This window comes from Ambystoma mexicanum, chromosome 9, assembly GCF_040938575.1.
Source record: "Ambystoma mexicanum isolate Mex_15411 chromosome 9, UKY_AmexF1_1, whole genome shotgun sequence".
Taxonomy (NCBI): domain Eukaryota; kingdom Metazoa; phylum Chordata; class Amphibia; order Caudata; family Ambystomatidae; genus Ambystoma; species Ambystoma mexicanum.
Genome location: NC_090931.1, coordinates 659,160,532 through 659,174,337, shown reverse-complemented (window position 1 = coordinate 659,174,337; position 13,806 = coordinate 659,160,532). Strand labels below are relative to the sequence as shown.

At 46.3% G+C, this 13,806-nt stretch overlaps 1 protein-coding gene across 1 annotated transcript in view; it reads right to left on the bottom strand.

Moving 5' to 3' along the window:
• The window catches only part of AOX1 (aldehyde oxidase 1), a 738,465-nt gene that overhangs the window by 33,961 nt on the left and 690,698 nt on the right, over positions 1–13,806 (bottom strand). Inside the window, exon 33 of the mRNA XM_069615435.1 lies at positions 11,755–11,943. Coding sequence (XP_069471536.1) covers positions 11,755–11,943 — 189 coding nt within the window. The remainder of the gene's footprint in view (positions 1–11,754; positions 11,944–13,806) is intronic.

The following is a 13,806-nucleotide window of genomic DNA, read 5'->3' as shown; positions in this document are numbered from 1 at the left end:
GGGGGACTATTGGATAGCGGCCTCACCAGATCGGCTTTCCAACCTTGATTCTAGCATTCCCTCTGTTCTCATCCTACTTGATCTCTCCTCTGCCTTCGACACGGTCAACCATACCATCCTGCTCAACCGTCTCTGGGATAACTTGGGCATCACCGATCAGGCTCTGGCCTGGCTGACCTCTTTCCTCTCTGATCGACCCTCCCAGGTCCAACTTGGGTCCTTCCTATCATCTGTCTTCCTCTCCACCTGTGGTGTTCCCCAGGGGAACCTCTCGCCCTGGCTTTTCAACAAATACCTGGCAACTCTCGCCAGCTGTATTGCCATTTTCTGCTCAAACTTCCAGTGCTACACAGACGACACTTAACTAATTTTCAGGCTGCCCTCGGCCACCTCCTCCACCTCTCTCATCACTGATTGCCTACCTGCCATCCAAGATTGGTGTGCCGCCAACGATCTTTGTCTTAATGCCAGCAAGACAGAGATCCTCCTCATTGGCACACAATCACCTTCCTTTCCCCTCACTCTCCGGCCAGCCTTCCTTGGCCCTCCTCCTATCCCCACCTGCAAGGCCAAGAACCTTGGTGTCACCTTTGATTCCACACTCTCCTTCTCTGCCCACATCGCTGATGTATAAAAAAAGTCAAACCTCCTATTGCACCTCCTCAGAGGTATTCTTCCTTTCCTCTCATTCCCACAGAAGCTCACTATCTCCCAAGCACTGGTTCTCTCTAAGCTGGACTATTGCAACAGCCGCTTTCTTAATCTACCTGCCTCTACTCTCTGCTATTTACAACTTATCCAGAACAGGACTGCGAGACTTGTCCTTAGCCTCAAGCCCTGGGATCATATCTCTCCAGCTCTGGAATCTCTCCATTGGCTCCCTGTGGATGCAAGGATTAAATTCAAAACCCTCTGCATTGTCCACAAGGCTTTCTGGGGCCTGGGTCCAACATACCTTCAGCTATCCCTCCGCAAATACCTCCCATCTCGAGCACTCCGCTCCTCTACCTCTAACTCCCTCACGGTCAGTCGTTTCTCAAAGAAACAAGCTGGGGGTAGATCTCTGTCTTCGGCTGGGTCCTCCCTCTGGAACAGCCTCCCTGCCACTCTAAAACTTGAGGAGAACCATCTCCGGTTCCGGAAGCACCTCAAAACCTTCCTATTTGCTTCTGCCTTCTCCTCCCCTCTCCCCTGTTGATTCTGCTCTCCCTCGGCACCATGCACCTGGCCACCCTCTGTCCTCTGGGCCCAGGTACCTGCTCATCTTGCCACCCTCATGGACTGCCTCCGGGCCACCCCCTGCACTGGGGTCTGTATCTGTACCCATACAGCCCTCCCTCCTTTTCTTCCTGCACTTTCAGACCTACACGGCCTGCTGCCATAAATCCAGCACTTGCCACTTGCTGACTGCACTCCCATTGTTTGTTGCCTTTTAATTTATTATTTTAGTTTCTTTTCCTTCTCCCTCTACCCTGCACTTGCACGTTCTCAATGTCACTGGGCCTAGTAAGATCATTGTTTCTGTTCTCCCCTGTTCCCTTTCCCTGCCTGGTCGCGCTCTGAAACACTTGTGTATGAGCGCGATGGAAATAAAATATCAATTAATATCAATCACCACACTGGCCTCATGGAAAGGGACACCTCCATCGAAAGTAGTGACGACACCTCAGGATTCGTCACAGGATGTACTCTGGCCTCAAGTTCAGTAAAACAATGATTCTATTTTCATGCATGACTAGTGCCCCTTTGAAGAAGTCCTACTCAAAAGGATTCCTCAGTTGTGAGGCTGTGTAGAACCATAATAACTGAAGAACCGTCATCTTTTCTGTTCACTTTGGCCACTGTGGAAGGAAGACAAGCACATTTTGTATAAGAATAAACTTTGGGTTCTCAGAATCAGCCAGATGAGAGTGTAGCCATGTCTGAAGTCTGGTGGACAGGCCCAATTCAGCAATCAAGCCCAGTGCCCCCAAGACAAATATATGCGGCTCTCCTTGTCCGCAGGTTCAGGTTTTCCATCCAACAGCATTGTGGCACCTACTGCTGTGGTTTTAAATTCCTCAAACTTATGTGCTACAGTCTCAGTGCCAGTAACCATGGGATTCAAGTACCCGACTCATTTATTCATACATTTTCAGGAGCTAGTGTTCATTACCCTCTAAGAACCTTGGCTCCCAGATCACCCCAATTTATCAATTTTGCACTGCAAAATGTTAAGATCTGTCATCATCTCCTAGAGTCATTTGGTTACTTGTTTAACCTTCTCCTCTTTCCCTTTCGTGCCACCAGAGTCCTCCTACAAATGAACCTGGGGACTCATAGAAATTACATATAGTTCCTCTTCCTTGTTTCCTGCCACAACCAGTAATCCAAGTCAGTATGCAGTGTTAATAACGAAAATAAATAACAACAAACTCCCTGCCACTTACTGGTGGAAGAGCATTGCCCTGCAGCTTGGTCTGCAGGCCACCATTAAGATCCCGGAAGAAGAGCACCTTCTGCAGCCCCAGCTTAGACGCCTATGTCAGTATAGCACTCGATATCAGGCCTCTCTCAATCACACCTGGCATCAGACTCGGTTTGATGTCTCCGTGGCACTCTCACTACACATGCCAGGTCTTCGCCACATGAGAATGGGCAGGTACCTCCATTAGCAGCAAGAGGCTGAAGGCAGCCTGTGCAGGTCACTGAATTAGTTGTGACCCCAGGGCTTACAGCCAGTGTGGTTCAGGGAAACTGGATTAAACCTCTGAGACCCTTCCAGGAACTCAACATCCCCTTGGGGATCAGGGAGACCCACTGATATCAGTAGGGTTATTGGAATGATGGAAAGGAGAGGCCATACTGTGCGCCACTTGGCCCCATCCTACGTACAGAGAGAAATTTGAGTTTTTTGGTAGATTATATTTTTAAGTAGCGTTACAAGAATTCATATGCATTTATATTTTATACACTGTTTCTGTAGCGCGTTTATCCAAAGCACCGTAAAGAAGTTTAAGCAGAGCAAATATCCATAAAATAATAATGCTTGAACCATGGAATAACTGAAATGACAAGAAAGGAGGAATAAAGTCAAAACTTAGAGGACAATAACTTCTGGAGAAGCAATATTCGAGTTTTGATTTTTAAGTCATTTCTTAAGCTGATTTAAGTTTGAACAAGATTGAATGTCCAAAGGAAGAGAATTCCCCAATTTGGATGACCAAAAGTTGAAATGAACAGAAATGAGAGGTCGCATAAAGAAGCCCAAAAACAGAACCCTGAGGGACACAGAAAGAAGGAGGGTAGGAGCACGAAGAAGAAAATCCTCACAGGAAAAAAACAAAAGAGCAATGATGTGAATAGAAAGAAAACCATCACAAGACTGAACTAGAAATCGCCAAGGATAATAAACTAGAGAGCAGAGTGGGATGATCGAGAGTGTCAAAGGCAGCACTAAGAGCTAACAAAACTAAAAGTGATGGCGACCTAGATGGCAGGCGTGAAGTATAGAATTGGTGACCAATGAGACAGCTGTCTCAGTGGAATGTCCCGGCCCAAAACCAGGAGAAGGAAAATGATTATGCAAATTTAAGATAACAAGTAAGCTGAGCAAAATATCTTGGTCTACATGTTTATATAAATAAAGCAGAAGAGAAATAGGACAGACATTGGAAAGTTCTGAATACACTAGCGAAGGTTATTTGAATAAAGGCATGACGGGCACAAGTTTAAAGGTATATTGAAACGGTCACACCTCCCAATGACTACCCTGTATCATCTTTCTCCTCCTGAAGTAGGTACAGGAAGCCAGCCAAATCGGGCAGAAGACATTCTGAATGAAACTGGAAACGGTATGGCTTCTGCATGGGCAAAGACACAAGATTGCCTGTCTTTAGTATAAAAGAAGGATGAGTCAAACTGCTTTCTGCCATGACTGAGTGAATTGACTCCCTCCCCAGAACCCGAGGACCCATGAGAAATAAACACGTTCATTGTTTCCTTTGTTTGTGACTGCATGGCATGATTACAACCCTGAGTTTAATTAAGGTGTGAGGTCTTAGCTATAGGGCTGAAATGCTTGGCTGCAATTCCCGGGTTGGCAAAGCAGGCTATCAACCTTGTATCTTGTCCCTTTCAGTTCCTGTGTTGTGCTTCCCAGGCTTGTTTCATTGGCCCCTACCCTCCTCTCCTTACCGGTAGAGACGGTGGCAGACCAGTTGCGGACACGGAAGAACAGTAGCGGGTCACCAGAGCAACATCACGGGGCCCGCAGGAGAGTAGGTAGTGTGGGCTCCAAGGGAGACTGCCGGAGAAGGGGACCAGCAGGATACCGGAGTCCCAGGGTAGGCAGCCTAGACACCTGGAGCAAAGCAGGACAAGGCCACCCAAACAGGTCCATTGCCGGAGTGAAGAGGGGGCTGAGCTGGCACCAAAGGAAGACTCCACCAAGGAGCTCTGAGTCATGAATCTACAATGCAGTGGCCGGGACAACGCTGAGCGCCGCAGAGAAAGAACGTGCCTCTAGCTGGCAGTCGCAGCTTGAGCCCGAGTGTACAGGAACAGCTAGTAGCCCATCAGGGGGTTGTAGAATAATAAATAAGGGCCTCCAGTAAGGCCCTATTAACCCACTAAACCACCAGCAATGGTGTTTAAGAAAAGGTCTCCATGAAGTCCTTACCATCCCCACTAACCCAACAGGGAATTATAAATCAAAGAATGGCCTGCATGCAAGGGAACAACAGTTCCTTATCGGCAAATACATTGCACGTGACCAAAATGCCATGCTAAGAATAGAGGCAGGATTAATAGCCTTGAGAAGTCTCCCCCAGCCCACCCCCTGTCACACCCCCTGAGACCTGGGACTCGGTAGGGGACAGTAGGCCATTCAGGGCATGGGGTGGGATCTGTAAAGGTAAGCTTTGGGAAAGGTCAGTGTGGGTTAGTTGGGTGAAGACAGGAGGTGGAGGAGGACGTCCAAGAGACTAGAGATGGAGAGTGTGGGAGGAGTGTGGAGGTTACTGGAGAGAGGGGTCTGTGTAGTGTGGGAGTGGGAGTGAGGAGTGAGTGAAGAAAGCATAGAGTAGGAGTAAGAGGAGGTAGCAGTTGTAGAGGGGAGTAGCTGGAGTGGTAGTAGTGGAATGGTGGTAGTTGGAGGTAGTAGTATTAGCTAGATAAGGAGTAAAAAAGAGTAGGAACATCAAAGGGTGGAGGTAGGAAGGCAGTGTAACATCAGAGGGACAGTAGAGTGGTGCGGAGGAGAATGTTGTGAGACATCAGAGTAGACAAGGGCATGGTGAGATTATGTGTGTACATGCCGAGCAGTTGGAACCGTGTTGAAGGAGGCGCCATCCCTAACTCCCTAGAAGACAAAGCAGGTCAAGCGAGGGGCAGTTAGAAAGCCTCTAGGGAGTTAGGCAGCCATCAGTTAGGGAAACCACCTCTAGAAATAGTTAGACAGACAGACAGACAGACAGGGCTCACCACTCACTAATACTAACCCGCACTAGGGACGACTGGGTTAGAGAGGTGGGAAAAGGCCAGGGAAGTTGAGATAGAGGGACGGCCCTAGCGGCAACCCCCCCATTCCCCAGTATTTGTATTTGTATTTGTATTTATTAATTTATATAGCGCTTTACGCCAAAGCACTGCACAAATGAACAACTTGATACAAAGAACATAACATAACAATATAACGGTAGAAGCAGATTACAATATGAATCAATCAAATAACAAACCATTAAGGAGAGCAATAAGACTGGAGGGAATAGGGAGAGAAAGCAGTGGGAATATGGGGGAGAGGAGAGGAGGGGCCAAGCAGGAAGAGAGGCAGAGGGTGAGAGAGGGGTCGTAGGGAGTGGAAGGAGGGAATCAAGGGAAAGGAAAAAGAAAGGAGAGGGAGCAGGAAGCGGAGGGTGTTTCAAGGCGAGGGTGGAGAAGGAGAGATTTAAGGGAGGCACAAAATGAGGAGAAAGTAGGAGTAGAACGAATTGACAGAGGAAGGGAGTTCCAGTGCAAGGGAGCTAGGAGTTGGAAGGAGCGGAAACGGGAGGGGGCACAAGGGGACGCAGGAACAGTCAGAAGGACCTGATGAGCTGGACGAAGGGAGCGGGAGGGAGTGTCCCGAACCAATTTTCTGTAAGAATTCCAGTACACAACCTTGGACTATTGTTTGGTGTCGGGGTAGTTCTTGGAAGGTACACCCTGCCACACTTCATCGGGGTAACCTTTTCTTAATTTGAGCAATCTTCTGCTTTCCACCTACCTCCAACCCTATGTTCAGATATCTATGAAACGAGCTCTTTCTGCCACCTCACGCTCATCCCATCAACAGCACACTCCTCGTCACCAAAATGTATTGTGATCGTAATAGAAGCAATTATAAAACAAACATAAAATCTAGAAAAAAGCACTCGGACAAAATGTATCACAAATAATAAGAATTAGCACACATGTGTACATTCCTCTACTGAAGACGAATATGGTCCAAATAACCTTTTCTATGAGGTGTATCCCAGTCAGAAGGGTCTGCAACCACGTATTAGCTCACTGTGCCTTTCACAGAGGACAACATTCCATTTGCATATCAGTCGGGTCCCATCCAGAAGGGCAGTCCAGTACCAAAATGCTAGCCAGTTCTCCTTTGACAAAGAGTACCGTCAGCAACCCTAAACACGTGTTTCTGCCTTGTTGGGCATCACCAGTGAGGAGAAGCTGTGCCTCCTTAAGCGCAGCGAGCAAGGCGTCCATGTCAGGATAATTCTTAGTAACTCAGGCTGCCTGGTAAAATAGCAAAAATGTTACTTAGGACAAAACAAAAGGCAACGTAAAATATTCCCAAAGTCCTCCATGTAAGATGGCTAGTGTTGTCAGAGTAAAAAGCACACATCATAAAAAGGATATGCCCTTTGGGGTGCAGCTCTTTGCTACTTGCAAGGGAAGCTAGCTGACGTTGCCAAGGAAGAGGTCTCCATTCAGAACACAGGCACTGGGTTAATATCCCCCACTTCGAATGGACCAAAGCTATAGGATTCTCCTCTCAGGTCCTTGAAGGAAGACTGTGGAATCATCTACCAGACGATATTTGCGTCACTGAACCTTGTTTAACATTTCGGAAGAGACTGAAAACTAACGCTACAATGCACCTGGAAGCCATTCAAGCTCTGTTGCACAAGGCGAAAGGTACACTGGGGAACTACAATTCTTGATAGGCCCACTCCGCTTTATGGCATTGGTCTTCCTGTCATGGAGGCTATTCATGAGGCGCCAGGGTATCAAAACACCAGGGATGAAGGAAAAGGACCATCGCAAACTAATCAAGGCAGGGGTATGGCAAGTTTTGCATTAACGGACACATTCTTAAAATAGTTAATGGGGTTCTGCTGTGGAAGGAGCCACCCCATAAATTGAATTGTTCTCAGATGCATCTGGGATCCTTGCTGACAGGCTGGAATCTTCATGGTGAATCTAACCATGGCTAAAGTAACGGAGGATATGATGAAAAAGGCATTCCACTGTCAAAGAATTCCACATTGTAAGGAATTGGGCAGAAGAGCTGGCTTAAAAGAGGCAGACCCCATTCTCATCCCTGAGTCCTTGGGGATTGATTCAAAACACTGAAGAATATTCATTTTTGAGTTTCTATAATTTCAAATAGAGACAGTATGGTACTTATCACTATATTTACTCTAATGTTTAGAATATTCATTTTTGAGTTTCTATAATTTCAAATAGAGACAGTATGGTACTTATCACTACATTTACTCTAATGTTTTGCTATTTGATCTATTCCAATACTCTAGTGATAAATAACTGTTGTTTTGCTAATAGGAAAATTGTCGTATGTATTTTTATGTATGTCTTCTTTTTGATGCACTAATCCTTCTCCTTTTTTTTCCCTTTGTGTTAAAATTGTCATTCTTTATTTCCACAAATGGAAGATTTGTATTTATGTCTTCAATTATATATGTACCTCCAAGTTGGTTTTTATTATATGCACTAAGTTGTGATATAAAAGTTTCTTTTCTAAAAAACCTTTTTTTGTTCCATTATTGTGGAAGTTTCCAGCACACCTTCTGTGCATGTAAATTTTGATAAATTATCAAGACTATATGGGTTGAGACCAGGTGAACCTTTCCAATTTATTTAGACTTCACAGTAGCCAACCCAACACATACCAGTATCCTTTCTTTCTTGTTGAGATCATATACTTTGCCCCCCACTGGTATGTGAACCCACGGGGCTAATCACTGTGGCCACGATGTGGCCCATTTATGCATAGATGTTAAAAGAGGCTAAGCCTCTGGTCTGATCACTATGATGCGGTACAACCAGTCAACAGCAGGTCTGCCAGTTGCCTATGTAATTTAGCATTGGTTATACAGCTGACCGGCATGCTTTAGCCAACATACAGTGGTTAAGCCTTCATACATACACCGGATCGGAAATTGCTCCCATTGTTTCACATGTCCATTAGGCCAGGTTCATCAAGCTGGCGGCCCACAGCGACCCGATGGTGATGTTTTTTTTTGGAGAAACCTTGGGGACTGATTAGGAAAAACTAAGCACGCTAGTTGAACACAACCCCTTTTCCCAACTACGATGGAACAGTATTGCAGGTAAATCAACAGATTTTCTCAGGCAACATCGTAAGGTAAGCGAACTCACTAGTCACAGCAATCTGGAGGATGCTGTAGACTGATTCACGAGATAGGCCTATTGCAGCAAATCTGGCAACTGCAGTACACTTTGAAAAACCCATGGGTTCCATTGACCCAACCACAGGGTGCAAGTTTCGGACGAAAGGCCGGGACTGATATGAAGGTCTTCCGCAGGAGAGAATGCTCCCCACAGACTTCTCTAAATTCAAATTACTGACTACATTTCCATCCCATCTGTGGATATGTGATAATGAGGGCCGGGATTCCCCTAAAGTCTTTGCATTCAAACCTTTTTGGAGCTTTTGTTCAGGCAAAATACCTTGATCTTAGTGGTGCTCTTTCAATGCCAGATACATTCATGCTTGATGCTTAGGCCAGGCTCTATATTAGAAAATCCCAACCCGTTGGCTTCCTTATCCTAATGCACATATTTCCAGACATCTATCACATGGGATGCAGCACGTTGCTTCACCTCAGGACATCTGTCCTGAAGCCAACTCGCCCGTCACAACTTCCAGAGCAGCGTTGAGAAGCCATTGAAGTTGGGATTAACCTGCCAAGACCCCTGCATTAATAGCCAATCAACCCACACACTTCCTTACATAGTCAATCGTCGGGAGACACATACAGATGTCTACAGATATACTCCTTCAACAATATTAGCATAATTGACCTAAAAAACATTTCATCAAATTCTTTTTACCTTTTTTTCGGTCACATTTAATTAAATATATATATGGGGGTGGGTAAGGGTATAGATTAGGCTGAGGGGAATTGGAGGGGTTGCGGGGGTCTCCCCCCACATTTTACACCAAAAAAAGGCCAAATAAATTAGATCAAATGTGATTAGGTCAAATGTTTTAGGTCAAAAAGATCCAAACCCTCCTTCAACATCTGCTTACCTGTTCAGTAAGAGTCTCACATTGAACCCACACAGGCAGAACTGTGTAGTATCATCTGGATAACACACAAGAACTGTGCAGATACACTCTTACAACACATAGGCATACACAGTAAAACTCATGCACCACACACTGCCCCCTGATCAGTTTTACATCTGTATCCCATGCATCTATCGTCACTAGATTTCAAGAGTCCCCTGTAGCCGTCCTGTACATTAACTGTAGTTAAACTTCCATTAACTATAATGTTCTGCAGGGCCACACTGGCCACCAGGCAATCCTTGAACGCATGGCATCAGCTCACAGTGTTATGCGCCGAGCAGATCTCTGGCATCACCCGTCCCACATAAATCCCGCAGATACACCTAAATCTAGGTGACTCTAACTCTTGCAACTGCACTGAGGTTGGATGTGCATCGCCTACCCCACATGTGTGGGGGGTACATGGATCACAATACCAGAGCTCCGGTCCACCCAGGCCACACCGCATACTCACACACACACCAACAACTCGTATCACAGCCTACCGACTCATAATTAAGCCTCAGCACAAGCTTGCGGCACCAATTCGGAGCACACCTGGTTGCCGCTCTTTTTCCCTATTTAAGGAGCCCTCCAGCCTCATTTCCTTTGCAGAAGGGGAGCAGGTGCAAGTGGATCTAGGTCACCTGGCCTAAGCACCACCCACCTTCTTGGCCCTGCCTCTTCCTTCCTGCTCTTAACTCTTAGATCAAGGGCGTCTCTAGCCCGGGCATCCGAAGCGATGGGCTGACAAAGAAAAGGGCAATTTATGTTTGGACCTGTTGAGCTGATGAAGAAAAGGGCAATTCCTGTTTGGACCTGTTGGGCTTTTTGAAGAAAAGGGCAATTCCTGTTTTGACCTGTTCGGACCAGGAGGATCCAGGGCCGGAACCCCTGCACAGACAGGAGGTAAGCATGCACCAACATGTGTTTACTCCCTCTGTCCCCACAGGCCACCCCCACCCCTCTGGTCCCCTGTGATGTTCCCTTGTGCCCCCTTCACTTCTCGCCCACAGGTGTTGCCTGTTTTGCTTGATTCTTCTACTCTGCTCCACCCGCCCCCCTCCCAGCCTACTTCTGCAGGAGTCTGTCCTGATACATTCTGGTTTCACCATCACGGTCGTGTGGCCAATGCTGGACTTCACGTTTATCCAGGCTTGCAACATTATGTGTTACTACTGACTTCTGCAATTGTATTCGCTCTCCCCTCTTGCTTCTCCACTCTTTTTGGCTGCTTACTCTCTGTTCTCTCCTCCTCTCCCTTTCTCCCTTTTCCCATCTCCTCCCCTCGTCGTCCCCTTACTTTCTTCTATGCACTTACTCTATCAGAATTGTCCCTGGACCTAGTATGATAGCAACCTCGTCTGTCTCCTCCTCCCTCCCCTCACTTGTCCCCCCCCCTCCAGCGCTATCTGAAATGTCATCAGGCCTAGTATGATAGTCGCTTGTTTTGTTCCTCCCCTCCCTTTCTGCACCCCTCTCCCTCACCTTTTGTTTTCTCCAGCTCTACCAGAAATGTCGTCAGGCTTTGTACGGTAGTCGCCTGTCTGTTTCCATTTCCTTCCCACTCTCCCCCTCCCTTCCTTATCTATGGCTTAGCTCTTGCACCATCTGAAATGTGGTCAGGCTGAGTACGATAGTTAATTTCACATCCTTACTGTTCATGGCCTGTAAGAATGTTATTGTATTTTCTCTTGCTCCCTCCCTTGCCTTGAAACGCTTTGAAACACATTGTGTGTAGGCGCTATATAAATAAACGATCATATCATATCATATCACCTGCTAACCGCCATATATGGGCAATTGTATCCAAGGCACCATTCATCTGTCCAGACACCTACGGGAGGTGGGATGCTTGAGCTTTGCAGCGACTGCACTTTCAGACAAAGATACCGAGTTGTAATGTCAAACTAGTCATATCTGTGGGCTGTATAAAACACCTTTGACATTGACAAGTCACGTGCCTGATGTTGAGACATGTCCCACATAAAATACATACCCCAATACAGAAAAGGTAATCCAAGGGACGGACAACAGCAAAATATGTCAAATATCTGTGGCCCGGGAACCGGTCCTCCAGTAGAGCACATTTGTCATTTGTGTTCTTCTTAAGCAAGATACTCACACAAGATGAGATGATAACGCGGTCATGTTCCGAGATACTATAATGGAAAAGTCATTGAGACGCTTACCTTGGAGGAGTATATGGCAGATGGATTCGGAGATGAGGTCAGCAGGAAGACCCTGAACTGCTCGGGGATGTCACAAATGGCAGGGATTTTATATTGACCCGGACCACGTGTGTACAGGACTCCCCCGGGAGAGAACTTCAGCTCTTCCATTGTAAAAAGTCCAAGGCCTTGTACAAAAGCCCCTTCTATCTGGGGAAACAGAAACAAAAAGCACATGTTTTTCCCCCTACGGCATATTGCAATATTTAGGTGCAGGCATTTGTTTTAAAGCAAGCTTGTGCGTTGGAGGACTCTAGGGAAGCTTAACCACGCACAGAGGCCTTGTTAAGGGGGTTTGAGGGGGCTATAGCCCCGGGTCTTTTGGTTGTAGCCCCGGATAGAATCTTAGGAGCTGCAACCAAAAGGCTAGCTAGCCCCGAGTCCCGCCAGTCCCGATATCAGCTTAGCCCCGGATCTTTTCCTGACCTAGCAACACCCCTGACCACGGACAATATTTCTGTGACAAATATTTCTGTGACACGTGAATACTAGTCATTGCATTATTCGGGTAATTCATTCCTTCAGACCACATACATTGGAGGGGGGAGGGTTTGATTACTATGTGTACAGGATACCGTGAGCTCAAATGCTACATTATGCAATCAATTAGGTCAGAGGTGACTGGATTTAAAGAAGAAATAGGATTTTGTAGCTGGGGAAAGGTTCATGGCTGTCTAATTTGAAAGCCAAGTTCCCTGTGTACTCTATGCACAGATCCCTACTCGCCAAAAGGAATCATGTTGTGTGTGACACCTTCAACCATTCAGGGGGTCTTTTGTCATGGGGCAGGTGCCATTGTGCAGGGACCTCGGTTAATGCTTCTAATCCTGAAGTGTATGAATTTACAGAAGGGTTCGATGTTTATAGGGCTTGTTGACCTCAAGCTAGAATTCAATTCTGTCTACAGGGCCTGTCTATGGATGATCCATGTGGGAGAGGAACAAATTAAGCACTGATTGGTTTAATTCCGGTCCTCCATGACGGTTTGAGGGGTCCCATTCAACTGGGCCTGGGAAGAGATCTCAGGGGAATTTGAGATTGCCAGAGGTGTGCAGCTGGATCACATTCTTGTCCCTATACCATTCAACTTATTTATTAATGATGTTGATGGTTTGCTTGAGTGCAGGGCTGGGTAACCCCCCAGGATGGGCAATGTGCATGTTCCTATTATCCTTTTGGCAGACGGTGTAGTAATTCTCTCCCAAACTCATAAGGCCTCAGGCAGCTCCTTCAGGAGTTTGATGACTACTGTCGGTCTCAACGTCTTACTATCAATGGGACAAAGACTAAAGTGATCATCATTGAAATGAAGAAGCAGCTGTGTTGCCAGATCATGTTATGTGGAGCCATACTCAAGCAAGCGCACATGCTTGACTACTTGGTTCTGTGTAGTTCTGGCTCACGGAAACATCAGGTGGAGAAAAGTACCATGACAGTAAAATAAGCGGCATGAGGTATTCTCTAATGTAATCATCACTTTGGAGACACACTGTTCGCTTCCTGCAAGAGGGTGACTGGCTAAGGTTGTGGCTGGAGCCGTGTACGCTGGTGAACTTTGGGGCAAGGTTAATTGTCAAATTTTTCAGATGGCGGGGAATATAGTTTACAAATATTTATTAAAGGTCCCTCTAGCAACCTCCACGATATTAACCGAGGAAGAGTCGCGTGGTGGACCTCTCAGTGATGAGCTGGCACTGAAAGCAATGGCTTTTTGTTTCAGCATGTGGGTCCAGTGAATAAAGACTACCTACTGGAAATACATGGTCAGCCAAGCTATGAAGATCTGGATTGGTTTAGAGCAGTCAATAAAGGGGTGGATTAGTTTGATCTATGACACGTGTGATTTTCCGGACCAAACTACTAACATGGATATGAGAGAGTTAGAGGTAGGTTCCTGGGAGATGAAGGATAAGGTTATGTGAAAAGGCCTTTTGCAATCCCAGGCTCTCTTAATATCTACAATTCAAGTTTCCTATGGGATGTGAATCCTATCTTGATAGTTTCTATCAATCT